This window comes from Anarrhichthys ocellatus, unplaced genomic scaffold, assembly GCF_004355925.1.
Source record: "Anarrhichthys ocellatus isolate YVR2014 unplaced genomic scaffold, GSC_Weel_1.0 scaffold51, whole genome shotgun sequence".
Classification (NCBI taxonomy): domain Eukaryota; kingdom Metazoa; phylum Chordata; class Actinopteri; order Perciformes; family Anarhichadidae; genus Anarrhichthys; species Anarrhichthys ocellatus.
Window position 1 is genome coordinate 2,030,017 of NW_022280081.1, and position 19,717 is coordinate 2,049,733.

Here is a 19,717-nt window from a genome sequence, read left to right on the forward strand (position 1 = left end):
GGGGGGGGGGGGGTTCACTCTGGTCTATTGCGGACATATAAGAACCTGCAGCAGAGATACATGTTCCAGACTGCCTTACAAGGTTCCATTACATATCCTGAAGTCATTTTCTTCCACAAGTGATTGATTTGCAGGGATGTTTCCCCCTTCTGGTGAGATAAGTGCCCAGACTGTTCTTTCATGCCGTCAATTCAAATAACTTAAAGGTACATGTTGGTGATCTTAACTGAGACACAGCTAGGAAAGACACACAAACAGACCTTGAGGTAGCTGTTGGAGTCAGCAGAGGGCTCCTCAGCAAAACCACTGCTGTCTGACTGCTGACTGACCGTCCTCAATAGGTCTGAGGGAGAGACACAGACAATGACGCTCTGTTATTATTTTCGGCAGTACCCCGTCTGTCCAAATGGTGGCAGAAAAGAATCATTCATGCTGAGCATGAAGCATAAAGAGACAGGACAGTGTGTCCTCAGTGCACTGAGACACAGGAAACATGTTTATTGCATACAGAAACAGGCTGCACACATAAACTCTCATAGATACACTGGAAAAGAATGCAGGAACGAGCCAAGAACGAAAAGTGAAGAGACATCTAGCAAGTTAACTTGGATGCAGGTTTCAAAATATTCCAAAAAAATATGCTTTGCAGATGTTTTATAAGTAAGGAAATGCATTCAACACATTTGTTGAATCCCAAATATACACACAATGCATTTTGTTTGTTTTCAAGATTTCCATAAGAAACATGGACTCTGAAACAATGAAGGAAACTTTCTTCTGAAGTTAAGTCAAACAATCAGTTGAAAGTTGAAAACAGAAGTTAAGGTGAACTCACCGGTGCCTCTGGAAGTTCTGGGTGGCAAAGCCTCATCTTCGTTACTCTGAATCTGAAAGACAAACGACTTGTAAAAGACATTGTGGCCCACATGCTTGTTCGCTTACGGCAGCAGACATTTCATTAAGCTCCACACAAGGTGGGACTCACTGAAAAAGGTTAACCCACACTGTTTTGTTTTTTTTGGTGTGTTTTTTGACATACGCGACTTGCTGCTAGTTCACATGACTCTAATGTTTCACTTCTGGTGTGAACTCTGAGTCGAAGCACGTTGGATAGACAGAGAAAAGGATTTCTGGTTTTATTTGCATGAATTTGACTGCTAGTGTTCGTGCTGGATAACTAGTGTTTACTGGCAACAGGGGGCACAGATGTACAACTCGCAGCAGGATAATGCTGTTAATGTGGGGTGGTGTGATGGTGTCGTCAACCCAGGAGAACACCACAAAGTCCTCAGCGTGTAAGATAGGGCTGCCCCCATTTCGGTCTTAGTTGACAAAGATTTCTTAAGTCCACTAGTCGTTTTTATGCTTTTTTCTTTTGCAGAACAACTTATTTCCAAGAAATGTATGAGCACATATCTGGTATACACAAGATTTAAAGTGGTGCTGTTGTGTGATTCTTTGTGGAGAAACTCAGTTTAACAGACCCGTCAGTTAAATCAACTAATCGATTAGAATACAAAATCGACGAAGAATTTCTTTGGTCAAGGGCGAGCCTAGTGTAGGGTGGTTTGAATGATCAGCAACGACTAAGACGGAATCAGTGATAACGTTGTGACCAAGGACAACCCTACACCACCTCTGTGACGGAGGAGTCCTAACTTTTCCGAATGCAAGTAGGAAGAACCCAAGAGAACTGAGAAGAACAACGTACCTCCTCCATGTCGAAAGAGTCTGTGTTTTCCGTGCGAAGCTGTGCCAGCTTGAGCGGGGCCAGGGTAGGAGGAGCTTTCTCTGGGATAGAGGTCAGGATCTTCTCCTCCACCTGCTCCTCTTTGACCATCTGGGTTCCTTCCTCTGTTCTCTCATTGGATGACTGAGAGTCAGCTGACTCTGGATGATTCCCTCCATTGGATGCTGGTCCGGTTCTGCTCTGTTCAGGACTAATGGAATGCCAGATGTTATGGCACAGAAATTCGCATTACTTTAAGATTTTGTTGATAATAATTTTTTACTTTAACTTAAGTAGGATTTTAAATAAAGGACTTTTACTTGTAATGGAGATTTTTCACACTGTTTTACTGGTACTTTTACTTAAAGCTACTATGAGGAACTATCAATTTGTGAGGATTTTGGCAGTCCCTGTGGACAAAAACGTTTTGGGGTAGCAGGCCCAGCAATACGGCCTGGGGCTCCTAGCAGGGACCGGCAGAGCAGCAAGGCAAAACTCTGCTCCTGGCTCCGGGTCGGTCTGCAGTGAGCCGGTCACTACTGGAGGCCCAGCTAGAGTCTGAAGGAGATTCTGGTGAACCTGCATGATTTCGTCTGATATCTTCTTTTCTGGAATCCGACCTAGAGGCACGATGACGAGCATCAAGAATAACTGTGTAGAAATGGCCAATCTTCTCACTGATGGTCTTGTTTACTCAAGTAGGACTCATAGAGGCATCAGTATTACATTGAGACTTTTTCAATAACCAGTTCAAAGTTCCTCACAGTAACTTTAAAGGATCTGAGTACTTCTTCCACCACGACAAACTGGTTTAAATTTTAGCTAGCTAACATTAGCTACTAGGACTCATTGACACTGTGCATAGTTGTAGATTAATCATTCATATGTGGTTCGGTGCTGTTCAAATGAGCTTTTGAGTAGAACATGACATCTCTCGGATTTATTGACTAGTCGACTACTTTTTTTGGGGTAGTCAATGACTACTAAAATGCAGCGGTCGAGAGTGCCCTAGCTACCGGTCCGTCCAGCAGTACCTGTCGTCTCCATCCCCGCTGGTTTCCTCAGCGACTGTCGCCAAGGAACAGCTGTCTTTTTTGCGCATGTGATTCTGGTTGACTGTCTCCGGCTGGTGGGCGGGGTCGGTACTGCAGCCGTCCTGCTCTGGACCGGCGTGTGCGTGACCGTTGGTGTGTGACTGACCAGAGGTGGCGTGTCCGTTCAGCTGTGTCTGTTGGTTAGGCGTGTGTGCTTCAAGGGACACTGGGGCGGCCGCGAGCAGGTTGTGTTTGGAGAGGGTGGTCTTGAGGAGTTTGGCGACATTCCGAGCCGAGCCGCTCCTCCTCAGAGGAGGAGTCGACTCATCTCCCCCTCCTTCCCGCCCTGAGAGAGATACAAGACCAACAGATCAGAATAAAATTCAATATAGTTCAAATGTAATTCTATAGTTGACAAAATATATATTTGACAACTAACTTTTGGTTTATGGTGAACACAATTGAGACGTAATAGACTTTATGGAGCAAAAACTTTCACTTTATACAGAATATCGTTGCCAAAAGAGCTAACAGAAAAAATAATTTGGCAGCATAAATTTCTGAGAAGAAACTTAAATCAATCAAATAAAAAGCAATTTAGAAACTAAAATGCTCAAACTTGGTCTTGACAAAAGTTGATTTGATCAACTAAATAGTGTATTCCTCTTCTAATAAGGTTACAGCATTACAGATCAATTTGACTAAAAGTGAGTAAAATTCAAATGGACCTTCTCAAAACATTTGCAGTGAGAAATAGGCTATGCCCCTGCTGAATCTTTTTTTTTTCATTTTACGTGATGCCTATTTGGCAGATTGGTCCAAGTTTGGTGAGCCCGGTGCATCACGCTGGGCGGGCTCATTTGAATGAAGTTGAGATTTTTTAACTTCATTCAAATACAGACCTGTCAACGCAGCTCAACCCCCCTCCAAACCCACTGCAACGGTCCCACAAATCACTGCGTGACTGCTTCTCCGGCTCTCCATAGGAAATGAATAGAGAGCGTTGAGACGCCCTCCTAAACCGGATCTGTTGGAAATACTCCATAATACTTTGCCCACAGCTCTTAAAAGTCTAGACTACAAAAAAAAAAACAGTCCTTTGGTGGACTGTTTGTGGTTGCCAGGGTTACCTTGGTCCTTGGAGCTGATGCACTGGACGGGCTGACCAGAAACTTGACTGTAGAGCTGAAAGAACTCATTGGCTACTGTGGTCAAGACTTCGATCTGACGGAAACGACCTGAAAGAGACAGAAACAAAACAACAGTTACAAAGTTCTTCACAGTTGCCAAAAGAGCGGAAAAATGAAGACACAAAGATGCTTTTAAAAACTTGCTCCGATTAGGTTTCTTGAAAATGTTTGAAGAAAGCTATTTTTAACCTGCTCCTTTAAGTGTAATAATTCGCAGCGAGGCGATCAAGAGGCACTTTAGTTAAAAGTCTGAACACGTCCATGTCCAGCAGCGCTCTTCCTCCTCTGATCCTTCCTCAGTTCAGATATCTCTGCTGCTTGAATGTTTTCTGGTGTCTCTGTGCTTGCTTTTAAAGCACCCCCCCCCAACAAAAGATCCACCGTACGAGGTCATTCAGTCTCATCTTCAGCCTCATGAAGCCCCCTCTCAAACCAGAATAAACTACACCAGTGAGTTTCCAGTGCAGTTCGTCTTCTTCCAGGAAGCTGGTGTCACCGAAATTTCCAAAAACACTCCCTATTGACTGTATAGAGGTCTATTATTAATGTCTTCCATGTTATTGATAAAAGTAGGGTAAAGCACCGTACTAGAATTAAGAAAAATCTCACACTATGCTTGTAAAAAATACTACGAATTGAAAGAAATTAAATCCCATAGGCTTACACAAAAATAAGAGTTTGGGATTCAACAACTATCTACAGTAAAAGACTGATTAGCAAAAAGCTTCATGTTTGGACTGGATACAGACGTCAGAGCCACTCCTCCCTCCCTCCCTCCTCCTTCTTCTTCTGTGGTTGTGTAAGTCGAGCTGTCAGTCTTGTCTGTAACAAGATGATGACTTGCATACTTTCCTTCCTTCCGTGCTCGTCCCTCCTCCCCTCCATCCCTCCCTGTCTAAATACTTGTCAGTCTGTTATGAAACACAGACTTCTGTCTTTTATCTGCCGCTCTGTTGTCACCATATGACTCGCTCTGATGTCAATCACCTGAAGTACATTGCACAGTGCTGCTCCCTCTCTCACCTCTGATCCCATTGTGACTTCTAACTAAAAGACAGACTAGTTTCAGTGGTAGCTTTCATTTACATCACTGTTGTCAGGTGGAAATATCCTAACATCATTCTCATTTCATCTTAGATGACGGACTGAAAGGTCTTCTCTCTGGATGGAAGAAAACTACTTTAACTACTGTTACAGTGAGTTTATACTTGCAATAGTACTTCAGGAAACTTTTGTAAACACTGACGGATGCCATCACGAATGAAAAGTCCAATACATCAACTAAAATCCCTACATCTTTATAGGCGACGCCTTTGGCATTTTAGACAGAAGAACAGGAAACATGTGGAGAGAGGGGAATAAGAGACGCGATTACATACTGTGCATCTTTACCAGTAGACTATCCGGACGGCCAAAATCAGCCCATCTTCACAGGAAATTACAGTAGTATTCAAACTGATCTAAAGGTATTGAAAAGATGATTTAAAAAGGTGGCCACAGTGACCTTGACCTTTGACCTTCTACCACCAAAATGTAAGAGTTCATCCTTGAGTCCAAGTGGACATTTTCTACCAAATTTGTAGAAATTCTCTCCAGGTGTTCCTGAAATATCACCGTCATTAGGTCAAAGTGACACAGACCTTTGACCAATTTCCTCCTTGAGTCCAAGTGGACGTTTGTGCCAAATTTGAGGAAATTCCCTCCAGACATAATATAATATAATGCCTCCGGCCACAGACAGCATACAAACACGGCCTGTGACACAATCAGACAATCGGGTGCTTCACAAGCAAACTGCCACCGTTTGTGTTATAAGTCACACTCCTTCTCAGAGTCATAACTCGGTCAGCTCTGAACACACGGACAAGACACAGATATATATATAGATTCAGTGCAACTTACTCTTTAACATATCATTACACATACCAATATCTCCGATGATCATTGCAATTAAATATCCATAAGTCCACTTAAATCATAGAAAAAAAGGACACCAATGCCAAAACTTGCCTGAGAATCTTCATGTTTTAAAGTTTTTTTCCATATCAAAGTAATCTACTGATAGTTGTCTGTACATCCATGGGCACATTGCCAACAGAAACTGCTAATAGCTAATTTGGCATACTTTTAACGAAGCCAATTAGACCAAATCTAAACAAATGTACTTTTCCATCACCAAACAGCAGGTAGACAAAGTTAACAACTAGCTGATGAAGAAGGTGGAACATTAAGCAGCTAAAGAGGGAGATGTTTTTCTTTGGAGTTAGTGGAGACCAAACCGGAGCTAAAAGGACAGTGAAGTTATCGGCTTGTTCTGCTGCCCCAAAGTGACAAAAAAACAAATCTGGTAATGCACCTTTTTAAACAAGCTGCAAATTCTGAAAAAAGCTACAAATAAATAAATTAAAACCTTCTAGTTAAAACACGTAGGAAAGGAACGATGATGTTCAAGCTACAAACCAGTCAGTCATACAGTTCAGAATTTTTCAGTCACATCTGGACTGCAGAACATGAACCCCTTATTACAGCAGCCGTGTGTGATGATAGTAATGCTGTGTGAGTCCGTTTCCTGCTGACTGCTGACTCTGCACTAATGCTCACTCTGAGGATCCTGAAACAGGAAGTGAGGAATAAGAGAAAACGACACGTACTCCCTTTTTTTTTCTGTCTTCATCCCAAGAGATTCTTTCTGATGGTGAGAACAGAGCTTACATAAACAACACACACACACACACACACATATATACACACACACACACACACACACACACACACACACACACACGTCTGGGCTCCGGGGAATCGATGGAACAGTATGAGAATGTTCTGGAAAAGAAAAAAGAAATCTTCCAGGACCAACTGACAGACCAGAGACGGTTAAAGGAGCAGTTAAAAAAAACAAAAAACTGATCCAGGTCTGATCTGAGTCACTACAGCTTTTCATAAAGTTAGTTTGCAGTTTAAAGCCAAACACGTACTACGCCAGGTTCCATCAGGAAGCAATCTGCTATACCTTAAAATATCTCTGGATTCACAAAGAGCTCATGAATCATCCTTTTTTTCTCGTATGTGAATACGCCATAACATGGCCCTGTGAATGGTTCTCTCTGCTTTCACACCACTAACAAACCACACCAGAGTTCCCTCCTGTTCAGGTGGTCTCGACCCGCTTGTTGAATTCGCGACAGAGTTCGACTGACTCCTTTCACACCTGCCCAAATAAACAGAACCAAATAGGCAATCACACCCCAGTTTGTTGTAACCGAACCAAATTATGTATGAAGCCCATTCATCAGTGTCCCTCAGAGGGATCATACCCTTGTGTCTTTTTCTTTTTAATACTTAGCCCTGAGGGATGCCAAAGCTGGACTTATATCACAAAGTGTGTTCCAGTGATGGACGTTAATCAGTGGTTCAGTGAAGAGCGTTCTAACAGTGAACAAGTGCTTCTGAAGCTCCTTTATTTTCTCTCAGCTGGCCTTTTAATGAGTTCTCGTTCACAAGTTTATTGTGACACCATGAGTTGTTATCCTCTCCGCCACTCCTCCGGACTCAGTTCACTGAGCTGCAGTGTGCGTGTGACCAAACAGCGCGTGACTCATTTAGTTGTTATCTGCAGATAACAAGAAAATTAGGCCGTGATCCTGAGATAAGGAACCACTAGTTATGAAAGTCTAGAATGCACTGTGTCAGTTTGTTTGTTTTGGAAACCCAACATCCAGGTTAACACCTCTGGTGACCTTTGAATGACTGAAGGGAAATCTTAGTCCCAAACAAATGGAACGACTGATCAGTTTGTTTACCAGTGTCAATCACTCGCAATGATATCAAGTAAATTAATTAGACTTTTATGTGGATGTTCGAGCATTTGGAAAAAATAATCAGAGTGAATCTGTACAAAAAAGTTGCTCCCGCTCCATTGTTTGATCTTTAACTTCCTGTCAACGCCAGAGGTGGGAATGTGTTGCATTGCGTAGGTGGACATCTGCTGCTTGTGATGTCTTTCGAACTGCATTTTGCCAAATATTTAACCAGTTTCACAAAATGATGAACAGCGTGAAGGACCGCCATAGCTGGAAGAAAATGAAACGTTCATTCGTGGCAGTCGGACAAACATCGACCGATATTACATCAGTTTTACCACACAGATCTGGGATCATCCGATCACATTACGGTTCTAATTTTCATGGTCAGGATGGGTTGGTCTTTGTTATTTATTGTTTTATGCATTCAAAACAATAGGATATAATAACAGCTGTCTGAGTGTGTGTTAATACAATAGTTTTTCATCCAAAACGCAAAGTCACAGTGGAGACTCAGATACACTATTGCAGAAAGTCCTGTATACCATGACATGGGCTTTTAATTGATGTATAACAAGCTGATTATTTCAAATTATCTCATTCATCAAATATATATATTTAATAGTTTGTGTTTCAATCATTTCAATTTTGATTTCAGACCATTAATGTATGTGCTAGTTATAAGCTAGTTATAAGCAAGTTAACGCCGAACAGAACTTTGCATGTTTTTTATCTGATATCTGTGGTGGATGTGGTGCTGTTGGTTCACATGACCTCCTCAAAAACGTGGACGTATTTTCCCTCTTTGACAAATGTACGGCAGGCTGTGTTAACCGATCAGGACTTTTTACTTGTATTTCCTACAGCCAGCAATAGGAAGAGGAAGTTGAGAGACAAAACCCGAGATGAGACAATGAAAAATTGGGCGGCCCACATAAGGTCAGTAAGACTTGAGAAACTGGTGCATAGTGGCTAAAATATAAATCTGTTGCACTGAACAACATAAAGAACACACAGGAGTCCAAAATATCTGAGACAGGAACTCTAGTCAAAAACCTATTCATTCTAAGTTGAAGTGCAAATATTTAGAGCTCCTCTGCTAAACAACACTCAAACTGTCTTGTAAAGCAAACTAGGACGAGTGATGACTTTTCAAATTGCCCAAAACAGCCATCAAAGTGTAAAATAAAACTTTTGCAATCCTGAAGTACTTTCATCTGTGGATATCTTCTCACACACACAGGATCTTTGGAAAATCCTTTATTTAAAGCACCAAGACAGTTAAACTGTCAAAAAGAAGATAATCAGCTGTGTATGTGTGTGTGTGTGTGTATGTTCAATTAGGGAGCCAGAACCTTCATGCAAACACAAGCTTGAAAACAAAAAGAGGCCAGGATGTTAGTAGTGCAGGTTTGCGTGTATGTGCGTGCGTGTGTGTGTGTGTGTGTGTATGTGTGTCTGGGACAAACAGATCTTTGTCCCCATTGGCTCTGTTGCCCAGGCAGTTGGCAGACCAGCTAAAAGAGCTAAAGGACCCCACAAAACACCCTAATAACACTGGGAACAGGACACACACACATAGTATTTGAGCTTCACTTCCTCTGTCTACAGTTTCAGGACATGAACCTCCTCATCGCTAATATGGTTAACCCTCGATCGGCAGTGCTGAGGTGTTTCGGCTGCCGTTGAGGATGTGGAGAGTAGTGTACAGCCACAAACACTAGTACAAATGCAGGAGTACAGGGGAGCGTAGGGAGAATGACACGTACTAGTCAGAGCGTAGTTGGGGTTCTCCACTTCCATGCGCTGCAGCTGAGCTCCCAGGTAGACCTGCAGGTGGAACCACAGGAAGTGGTGTCATTAAAAAACAGTACCAGTGATCAACGGTGCAAGGCAGGCAGCAGACTCAAAAAAAAAAAAAGTTGATCTGGTGTGTTCTCACAGATAAAATGATGTTGAAGACCAAATATGCAGCGCGAGTTTGGTGCTTTTCAGTAATTCAGTCCATAATTTTGGTTCAGACTGAAATATCTAAACAACTATTGAATGGATTGCCATGAAATGTTGTACAGACATCTCATGAAGTGTCCTCTATTGTCGCCATGAGGTGTTCCTAGATTCAATTTAGTTTAGATTGGTTTAAATTGGGCAGGACTGCGCGTTACTGAAGGAGTATGTTCGTGGGTCGTCTGTCCGCTCACTCTGCTAGAGTATAATTATTATACTTGAACTGCGGTCACCAGCGGTTCAGAGGGCTTTGAAATCACCCCAAATTTGTCGTCATGTAGAGTTTGTTTCCAGTGCTAACACACTGCCATCATCCGTACCTTGATGTCGATGCCTCGTGCTGTGGAGGTGTTGCTGAAGAACCTGGAGGGAACTTTCGAGGCCAGGTTAGGTTCTTCTCGACCAAAACCAAGATTTAGGAGGATTTCTTCGGGGTCCTCCTCATACAGGTCCAGCAGCTCTGACACACTGTGGACACACACACACACACACACACACACACACACACACACACACACACACACACACACAATCAGTATGTCAGTGGGTCTTTCATTCAGTCAGTTAGCTAGTGAGTTAGTCTCGTCAGTCTAACCGCAGGGTAAGGAGGGTCTCCTCAGGGTGCTCCTCTGACTGCTCCAACACCTCTGAAACACTACGAAAACACAGACAGCCAGTTAGTATTTCTCACACACAGCTTTTTGTTAGTCGGTCAGCGAGGTAGTTTAGAAAGTGTGACGATGCCCTGCCCCTTTCCCAGCACCTCCAACCGCCCCAGCTGGAGGATGAAGACCAGAAGAGACCTGAAGAGAAACTGATCTGTATCACGTTACAAAAGGAAACCTTTCATGTTATAACAATATAAATTAGGTTACAAGTTATAACGTGATCACTTGAGTGTAATTAATGGGAAACACTGGAGATAATCAATGAGAAATGATTCTACCTCCGGCTCATTCTTCCTGCGGTACAGCCCCATGCATTTTAAAAATATAAATAGTATATTGTTATAAAAATATAAATTTGTTTGTCATATTAACATGAAAATATCTTGTTATAACGTGATACTTGATATAATGTGAAATGTGTTGATTGTTGTCGATTGTTTGTTATGCATCATGTCAAATTCCTTGTAAGTGCAACATACCTTAGCAAATAAACGATTCTGATTCTGAAAAAAGTCTTGTAGCAATAAACTTCTCACTTTATAGCTTGATACTGGTCTGTTTTTCTTCTACTAACATGGCAGCAATACGCTTCCGTAGATCTGCATTGGATTGGTTGGTTGGTAAACTTGCCAAGCATTCTTTGAGCCATTTGTTTTTTGCAGAAAGATTTGGGGCACATATACACACATATATATACACACACATACACACACACACACACACACACAGACATATATACACATACATACATACATACATACATACATACATACAGTTGTGTGAAAAAGTGGTTGCCCCCTTCCTGATTTCTTATTTTTTTGCATGGAGTCTTTTTGCATGGAGTTTTTTTGCATGGAGTCCCAGGAGTCTCTCGAACCCTGTATCAACAACATCAACCGGAGAATGGAATACCCACGATGCTCCACCCATAGCCCACTATGAACCATTACACACACACACACAATACACCAAACACCTCCAACGGCTGGAGCACTGTGAAAAACCCTGGCACCGTCAGCCTCCTACCACCACCACCAATAAATCAGCCTTCCATGAGAACTCCCACCACAGACATTCAGCTCACAAATCTGCTGATGACGCTTAACATACTTACAGTATTTAATTAGTTTACTGACCACTGACCAGTTTAACCCCCACATTTCTGATAGAGCATTGACACTGTGAGCTGTTATTATTCAAACCAGTCAAATTTCATTGAGAGGAGCTCTAAGAAGAGTCTGGTTTTCATCTGTTGTAAGTAGCATAAGAGAGAAGCTTCAGTTCATTAGAGAGAGAAAGCAAAATCATTTGTTCAGAAACTAAGCAATGTCAATCATAACAGTGTTAAAGTCTTTATATATTTACATCTTTATGTACAGCTAACATAGTCTTATATAACTTGTTACCAATATTTTTTGATTTCGACATCTTAAAATTTTGCAATGTCTACCCATGACCATAGCCTGACCAATACTGGCTTTGAACCTCTTTATAAGGGGGTCCTGGGTTCAGACAGAAAGTGCTACTGCACAACGGGAAAAGGCGACAGGCTTTCAAAATAAAAACCCCACAAAATGATGATAGTAAATTCAGCTGTAGTTCTGTGAGTAGTAGATAAGGGAAAGCTGCTAAAATCAGGAAGCAGTGTTATGCGTCCTCGAAAAAGTAACTGTAGAAAACACTGTGTTGTGTCGAAGCAGTGTTTGAGAAGAGAACTTCACTCCCGCCAGACTGCTTTTCCTTTTCTGTCCATTTAAGTTAATTAGAAACACAAAGGTGTCTGGTGACACCAGAGGTGAATATCCGGATAGAATTAGAATAATACTTAAACACGTGCTCTTTGGTGGATTATGTGTTTGCCGAATCACAAGAGATGCTTCGACAGATTCAGAAAAGATTGTGAAGATAACTTTATTGGTACATTTGGTCAGTAATTAGAGCCACATTGTTATTTTCCTTTTCTTTTTTTTTTTAATGGAATTCTGCTGATACAGCCTTCTGGTTAGTGCTAAATCCCAGATCCCGTGGTTTATTTTTTAACCTCCCGCTCCCTGGAGAGATGTGTTCCCGCGGGAATCCAATTCCAATGTAGCCGTCCTGCCCATACCAACATTAATATTTGAGAGTTCAAAAAAATCCAATAACACATCGAGAGATTTTTTTCAAGGACGCATAACACAAATAAAAAATGTTCAACTACAAATACAAGGTCTTTCCCGTGACTCCTTCACAATAAAAGCCACTGCAATCCTTTTAATGTGAACGAACAACAGTAGGATTGTAAATACACATCGTGGATACTGCTGAAAAAAAAAAAGACTGGACAATCGTCATCATTATTTTTACTGTCTTTAATCATGTTGTGTCCTATTAGGTTTCATCCTGGGACCCCATGCTTAGGAACCACTTCTCTACATGCCTGTGCCTCTTTTGGTTGAGTTCTCTGTAGTACCATTTATTTGGCTCGAAGTTTAACAACAGCCCTCTGTGTCTCGACCCCTCTCTACTTGCACAACTTCCCGCAGAAACCTCCGTGAGTCTGACTGAAGACTGAGGACGGTGAACTGACCTGGACACAGTGCTGCTCTTCCCTGATCCTGTGGAGTTCATACTTCGTGCCCTCTCTTTATACTGACTCCTCTTCTGATCCGCCGCAAGACCAAAACTATACATCAACATACACACAGGAGCATTAGCACACATACACTGAGTTATCTACTTCATTTACTGAATGTTGAGAATAAAAATAAAGTGAACTCACCAGGATTCGGTTTTACTGTTACTGGACTGAAGATGGTTGGCTGCAGAGAAAAACAAGGACATTAAGATTACTCATATATCAACAAAAACAACATCCCATATATCAGTCTGTGACTACTGATTCCCCATAGACCACCATTGTAAAATAAACAGTTGACAGGATCTCCAGCTATAAAAATGTCCAATTATTACTCTTGGTGTTATATATTTTCAAGCCATGGGGGGTTTAATCTTTGTCAAATTTGACCAAAGCCCAGAAAAGTCTTTTAATTTTCTGAATTACTTCACTGCTGAACGGACAGAGGCATGATGGGACAAACACAAATTCAGTGGGCCGCATAGCCTCGGAAGCAAACCTGATACAGGACAAGTTTGTTGTCAGCATCAGTTATTAATGTGGTCCAACAATGGGTTACGTGTTCTCAAGAGCATGGTCCAGTCCCACAAAGATAGACTTAGCTGTTTCTAGGACTTAAGATAAACATCTAAATTCACCCGTGTAGTTCTTGATTATCTTAGGGACTAATTTACTATGTAGCGAAACGTTTTTTGGCATATGTGGCAGAGGAGCAGCTCTGTAGGACAGATTTTTGAAAGTTTACACTCCAGCTAGCCAAGCAACCGTTACCAGAAATTGCATTACATTGGTTATACATTGAGGATGCTGACTTTTTGCCTGGGACATGCCACTGTAGCTTCAGTCTTTTAGCATACCATGTATACAAGTGCACAGTTAAGACACTTTTGTCTGCTGAAATAATTTTTAAAAAGGCAGAGACTGCATTTTCAACTAACTCAGGGAGCGAACGTTAGCTTCATTAGCTAGCTCACTTTAACATGTAAAAACTGCCAGCGACAGTTCTCATTTCAGTGAGCATAATCAACAGTCGTGTTGTGACAAGCTGTGTTGGTCCACGTCGGTCTGAAATCAAGGACCCATTGTTTCAAAAAATGGTAAAACTGCTTCAGTTCTGACTAAATAATGTTGAAGCATATTCCCTTTCATACTGTCAGTGAAAGTCATCACCAACTGCAGGTGTGACTGCTTTCTCTTTCATTTCAAAAGAACCTGTTGGGACATGTCGTCCTGTCAATGTCTTTCTCTGAATGTCTCCCTCTCTTTCTTTCCACTTAGTTTCAGCTGCATTTCTTCTTCTTTTGAATCCACAGTATTTTCCTCTGGTTTAAAGGCACATAACGCGACAAAAACTAGCCTTCGTAGTGTAATTCACCGACTCACTTCCATCCAATCCACCCGGAATCCTATAATGAACTAATTCACTTCCATGCTATTCACACGATAACCCTTTAATCTCCTCCCTTCCTGTCCTGATAATGTTTGACATAATTAGAGCCCATTAGGATGGGTTCATACATGACAATCCAAAGTATTCTGCACCACTAAAGCTACTTCTGATGTATGTCATTCTCAGCATGATTAGGGTACTTAATGACAACATGAGCTGAGATTTGGGCTGATGACAAGAAGTAGCCGGAGCCACTCAACTAAATAAGTTTTCAACAAATACTAAACCATCATCTAAAAATGGTACCATTATCTTTTCATCCTAATGTAACATCCACATAAACACAAAGCCAGTTAGCTCAAATGGAGGAAGGTTGTGGTGTGTGAAGATAAGACATGACGCAAAACTCAAACTCTGTCTTGGTGGCATTAACCAAGGAGACATTTTAAGTCACACCCCACTCCAAATGCCTCAAAATTAGTCTTTAGTATGATATGAAATAATAGATTTGATGCATTAATATTAGTTATTGTACCCTTTTGTCTATTTGAATATATTTTACACAATAAAACATTTTTCTATTTGGTAAATGTTGCTATATGACACACAGCATTCTACATTGATGTGTAAAAATTTACATAAAGGGGGATAATTCATCTTTTTATAATAGCGATGGATAGGGTAGAGCCAGGCGACAACCTCCAAACCAATGCAGAATTGCCTTAAACTTGCATTCATATAGAAGCCTAAGAGAAAATGACTCTACTTCTCACTTGATTTATTACCTCAGTAAACATTGTAAACATGAGTTAATGTTCTCAATCTCTAGTTTCAAGTCTTCTTCAATACATCATGATGTTCATTCAGTAAATTATGGACCATTTAGAGTCAAATACATCATACAGCAGAGTATGCTTTAGGGCATGGCTACCTTGTGATTGACAGGTCGCTACCTGAGCCAAATACGGCGTCTCTATGACGGCATCACTCCTCAGCAGTCCAAATATGGACACTTCCATTCAGTGGTTGCAACAAAAAAAAAAAAAGATGGCGACGGACAAAATGCCGAACTTGAGGCTTCAAAACTGCACTCCACAAACCAATGGATGACGACTACGTCCACTTCTTATGGGTAGAGCTGAACCCGCAGAACATTTACACCACATTTACAGCTGTTGAACACACTGGAGCATTTAGCAGCTTTAGAGACAGATATTTCCTGCAGGAGTTTGTAGAAACAATAAAAGTGATTGAAAATGAAAAGTTTGTCAGTTCTCTGGCTAATGAGCTCCCAGATCTGAGTGCAAAGTCAACAGTCACTAGTCTGTTGGTTACAGTGGTGTTACAGTCAACTGATCACCTTATGTCAATTCAAGAATCTCCCGGTTAAACTTTGATTTATATAACATTTTATCTGATCAACTTCAGAGTTGAAAATCAGGATCTTCAGTACATGCAAGTAGAGTGGATTACAGTAGACCACAGCTGTTAATTGAGCCAACAATGGGTGATTGAACAATTGTACTGTAGTTATTTTAGTCTCCAGCTACTCACTAAATTGAAGAGTAAACTAATTCAATAAACGTGACGAAAAGTCAACCAAATGCAGAAGACAAAGCTTTCTAACAGCGATTGCACTTTGCCTACACGATAGAAAAATGTTGTGCAATACCAAACAAACTTTTCATGAGAAGAACTTGGGAGGGGTGTTCTAATGCTAGCAAGAAATTAACTCGCAAAAAACTCAACCAGGTTTGGGAAACCCAGAGGCTGATCAAGGTGTCTCCGATCAAGTCTATACAAACTGGCCTCTCAGCATCAACTCATTAGCACCTATTCAGCCCCTGATTCCACCAGCTGTCCCTTCACACTCACTCTCACACACACACACACACACACACACACACACACACACACACACACACACACACACACACACACACACACACACACACACAGGGTGGTTCAGCATAAAGTCATTAAAGTCTAATCAATTCACAAACTCAATAACACAAACACCGTCTCGCTGTCAGAACCATTACTGATGTATTTACAGCAGTTCAGAGAAATGATGACACGCACACACACACACACACTTAGAAGACAGTCAGTCATGCATGCAGCACTTCTACACCTTTGTGATTGTTGACTTTTCCTTTTGTAAAAAAACAGGACTGAGGAATGAAGATGGAGCGGTGTATCATTATGTATCACACTGTGTTCTGTTGACACTACTGTGTTTGTCAGACATCTTCATTTATACACATGTGATCAAGCAGCATTATCATTATACAAAGGATTTTTTGCACAACACACAAATGGTCATAATAATAATAATACTAAAAAAGCTTATAATTAGTTCTTTGTTAGCTCAGACAACTCATAATTATAATGCAGATTTTAAGCCTAACAAGACAAAGGTGTTGGGGAAGCACGGGGGGACTTTGTTTTGCCTCCAGGGCCGAAGATGATGCTCACTTTGGAGACCTACAGCATTTATTCATGGACACATTGAAGCCTAGACTGTACATCTACTAAAGCGAAGCAACTTTACTGTTAATTTCTTCCATCTTCAACCGACGACTAACCACACACTTGATCAACCCACACCACTCTACTTTAACAACATATGCAAAGTGTCTACACTCTCCAAATACAGTTGTAACTTCTTCAATGTTGTTACTTCATCACTCACTCCGACCAGTGGTGCAATACCATCACTGAGGAAGCTATCCTGCCCTAACTCATGAGTTAGCAGACGTACTGAGCCACATTGAGAAGCCATACGCTATTGCTATTTTTTTGTATATTGCACACTTTTCTATACATTGCACTGAATCTGTGAATGTTTCACGGAACCATTGCCATCTTCTTTTGCATAAAACAATACAATTATCTTTGCACTACACTCATTTCCACTATTACCGTAAGTTGTTTTTTTACTTTAACTTGCATATACTGTATTGTATAATGACAATAAAACTTAACCTTACTCACTTTTCACATTACAATTTCATTGTACCTTGTACCATAGCACATTAGCCCTACTTAAGATAATTAACAACTAAACAGGAGAATTGTTGATGTTTTGCAACATCTAAGTCTATCTTTTTGAAACTGGACTCTGTTGAGGCCATTGTTGGACCGCATTAACAACAGATAGTGACAACCAACTTGTCCTGAATCACACTCAACATGTGAACTCACTCTTCCTGTTGGATAAAACCCACCGTCAATGTATCTTAACACCATGTAACATTTTATAATTTATCTATGGAGATAAAGGGGTTGTTGGGGTAGTAATAAATGATCAAATCTGTTGCCCTCTGTTTCAGTCACACTTTTGTATTTTCATTACAGTTTTGGTTAGTTTATGCAGTTAATGATCAAATCAGGCTTTCTCATTTAAGGACTCCAACAATTGACATTTGGGGGACATTTTTCAAAATGTCAAAGCCTTTCTTAAGTTGGTGGTGTTAGTTCAAATACAGAATTAGAACATGGGGGAAAACTGTGAACAATGAGCACAAATCTGTAATCTTGGTTGTATTGTGAGTTTTTCTCTGTACTGACCTTCAGCTCCCAGTGAAAGGTCATCTTCAAAGCTGCAGCCGTTCTTCAGCGCTCCTGCTCTCACACACACACAAAGTCGTAAAGTTGTGAAATACCTTAAGTAACACATACATAGTAACATAGGGTGAGAGACATTTCATTATCAATTCTGACATGAAACGTGAACAAATTCCAACTAAGTTGTGATGGCTGGTTTCAAGTATTTAGTTCCCCTTAAGTGTCCTAACAGGTTTGGGTCCTCACAACGTAATATATAAACAACAACCATAAAATGTGGATTACCTCTGCTGGGAGAAGCACTCTGATCATCTAGAGAGGCTGCTAGGGGAGTCCTGGACAAGACACAAAGACACAGAGCGTTATATATCAACCCAAAACATAAATTGACTATGAAAAGCATAAACAGACTGTAAGTGTGTGTGCTTATATAGAAAATATTTGATGCCGGTGTGTTTCAATGCTCATTATTTTACTGATACATTTGGCTACTTTAAAATACCTGTAGGCGCAGTCCAAACAGACTAGATCCGCGAACAACAAATCAAAACCTATGAGTCCACGTGAAGTACTGACCTACGCCAACTATCACAACGTTAAGTGCGCTGAGGGATAACGGCCCCACACCACCAGTCAGACTAAGATGAGCTTTGCCAATACGAAAACTATCTCCCAGTCAGGTGACGGCCAAGTATCCCAGCCCTAACTGCGGGTCAGGCGAAGGAAAAGGGACCCCCAAGCTGACCGCCTGTCAGGCAAAGGTAAACCATCCCAACATTAGCTGCCTGTCAGGTGAAATTGAACATAACTGCATGTCAGGCTAAGTCTAAGTAACACCGGCTATCTACCTGTCCAGTCAAGGCTAAGGAACACAGGCTTGCTGCCTTTCGGGCTAAGGCTCACTATCCCAGGCTAACTCCTGGTCAGACCAGGCTACCTATTGTAGTCCACTATTGACCAGGCAAGACTAATTATCCCAGGCTGTTTTTTGGTACCCATTCCAGGTGTCCTACTGACCAGACTAGTTGTCCCAGGTTAACTAGTTGACAGCTCAGGCGAGTTGACAGTGGCAGTAAGCTGTCAGGTCTGAGCTTCTGTCTGCAGCCGAGCGCTGGGAACACTGAGCGGTTACACAACCTGCCACTCTTATCAATGGGATAAAACTTCCTGCCACCATTTAACGCACACAAACACACACACGGTTGTGCAACAGTGCACAGCCGCAGTGTTCGTTACTCCTCCTACTTTCCTCCGGCAGCCATGTTGGCATCAAGCCCCTGCCCTGCAGCTGTTGCTATAGTAACCTGTGATTTTGCTTCTGCTGGTCATGTTACCACGGTGACGTTACAGAGGACACGTCAGAGCGCTGTAGAGTCACAGGGTTGTGAGTGACAGCAGCGAGCACAGTGTGTGTTTGTGATAACAGTATTGACACAGCAGGAGAAACCCCTCCTCTGTTTACTCTGCTTTCTTTTTTCTGCCTTTCTTTCCGTCCTCTGTCAGCTTCTTCCTGCTTCTGGCCCTCTTTCTTCGCCTGAACCGCTCTATGTGCCCTATCTCTGGGCGTTGGTCTGCTCCCTTTGTGTGTGCATGTGTGCTGTATGACTAGGTTGTTAGCAGTGTGGTTCGACGTCAGCAGCCGATAGATAACACTGCTACTAAACACACACACACACACACACACACACACACACACACACACACACACA

General features: G+C 41.5%; 1 protein-coding gene across 4 annotated transcripts in view; it reads right to left on the bottom strand.

Annotated features, from left to right (window-relative positions):
• itprid2 (ITPR interacting domain containing 2) overlaps positions 1-19,717 on the bottom strand; it is a 41,305-nt gene that overhangs the window by 9,971 nt on the left and 11,617 nt on the right. For all 4 annotated transcript variants that reach the window (XM_031870183.1, XM_031870181.1, XM_031870182.1 and 1 more), the window contains 11 exons: positions 18,294-18,343; positions 18,012-18,065; positions 13,193-13,232; positions 13,001-13,096; positions 10,084-10,231; positions 9,526-9,586; positions 3,894-4,001; positions 2,764-3,109; positions 1,712-1,940; positions 836-887; positions 261-343 (listed from right to left, as the gene is read on the bottom strand). In XM_031870183.1, the coding sequence (XP_031726043.1) occupies positions 261-343; positions 836-887; positions 1,712-1,940; positions 2,764-3,109; positions 3,894-4,001; positions 9,526-9,586; positions 10,084-10,231; positions 13,001-13,096; positions 13,193-13,232; positions 18,012-18,065; positions 18,294-18,343 (1,267 nt within the window). The remainder of the gene's footprint in view (positions 1-260; positions 344-835; positions 888-1,711; positions 1,941-2,763; positions 3,110-3,893; positions 4,002-9,525; positions 9,587-10,083; positions 10,232-13,000; positions 13,097-13,192; positions 13,233-18,011; positions 18,066-18,293; positions 18,344-19,717) is intronic.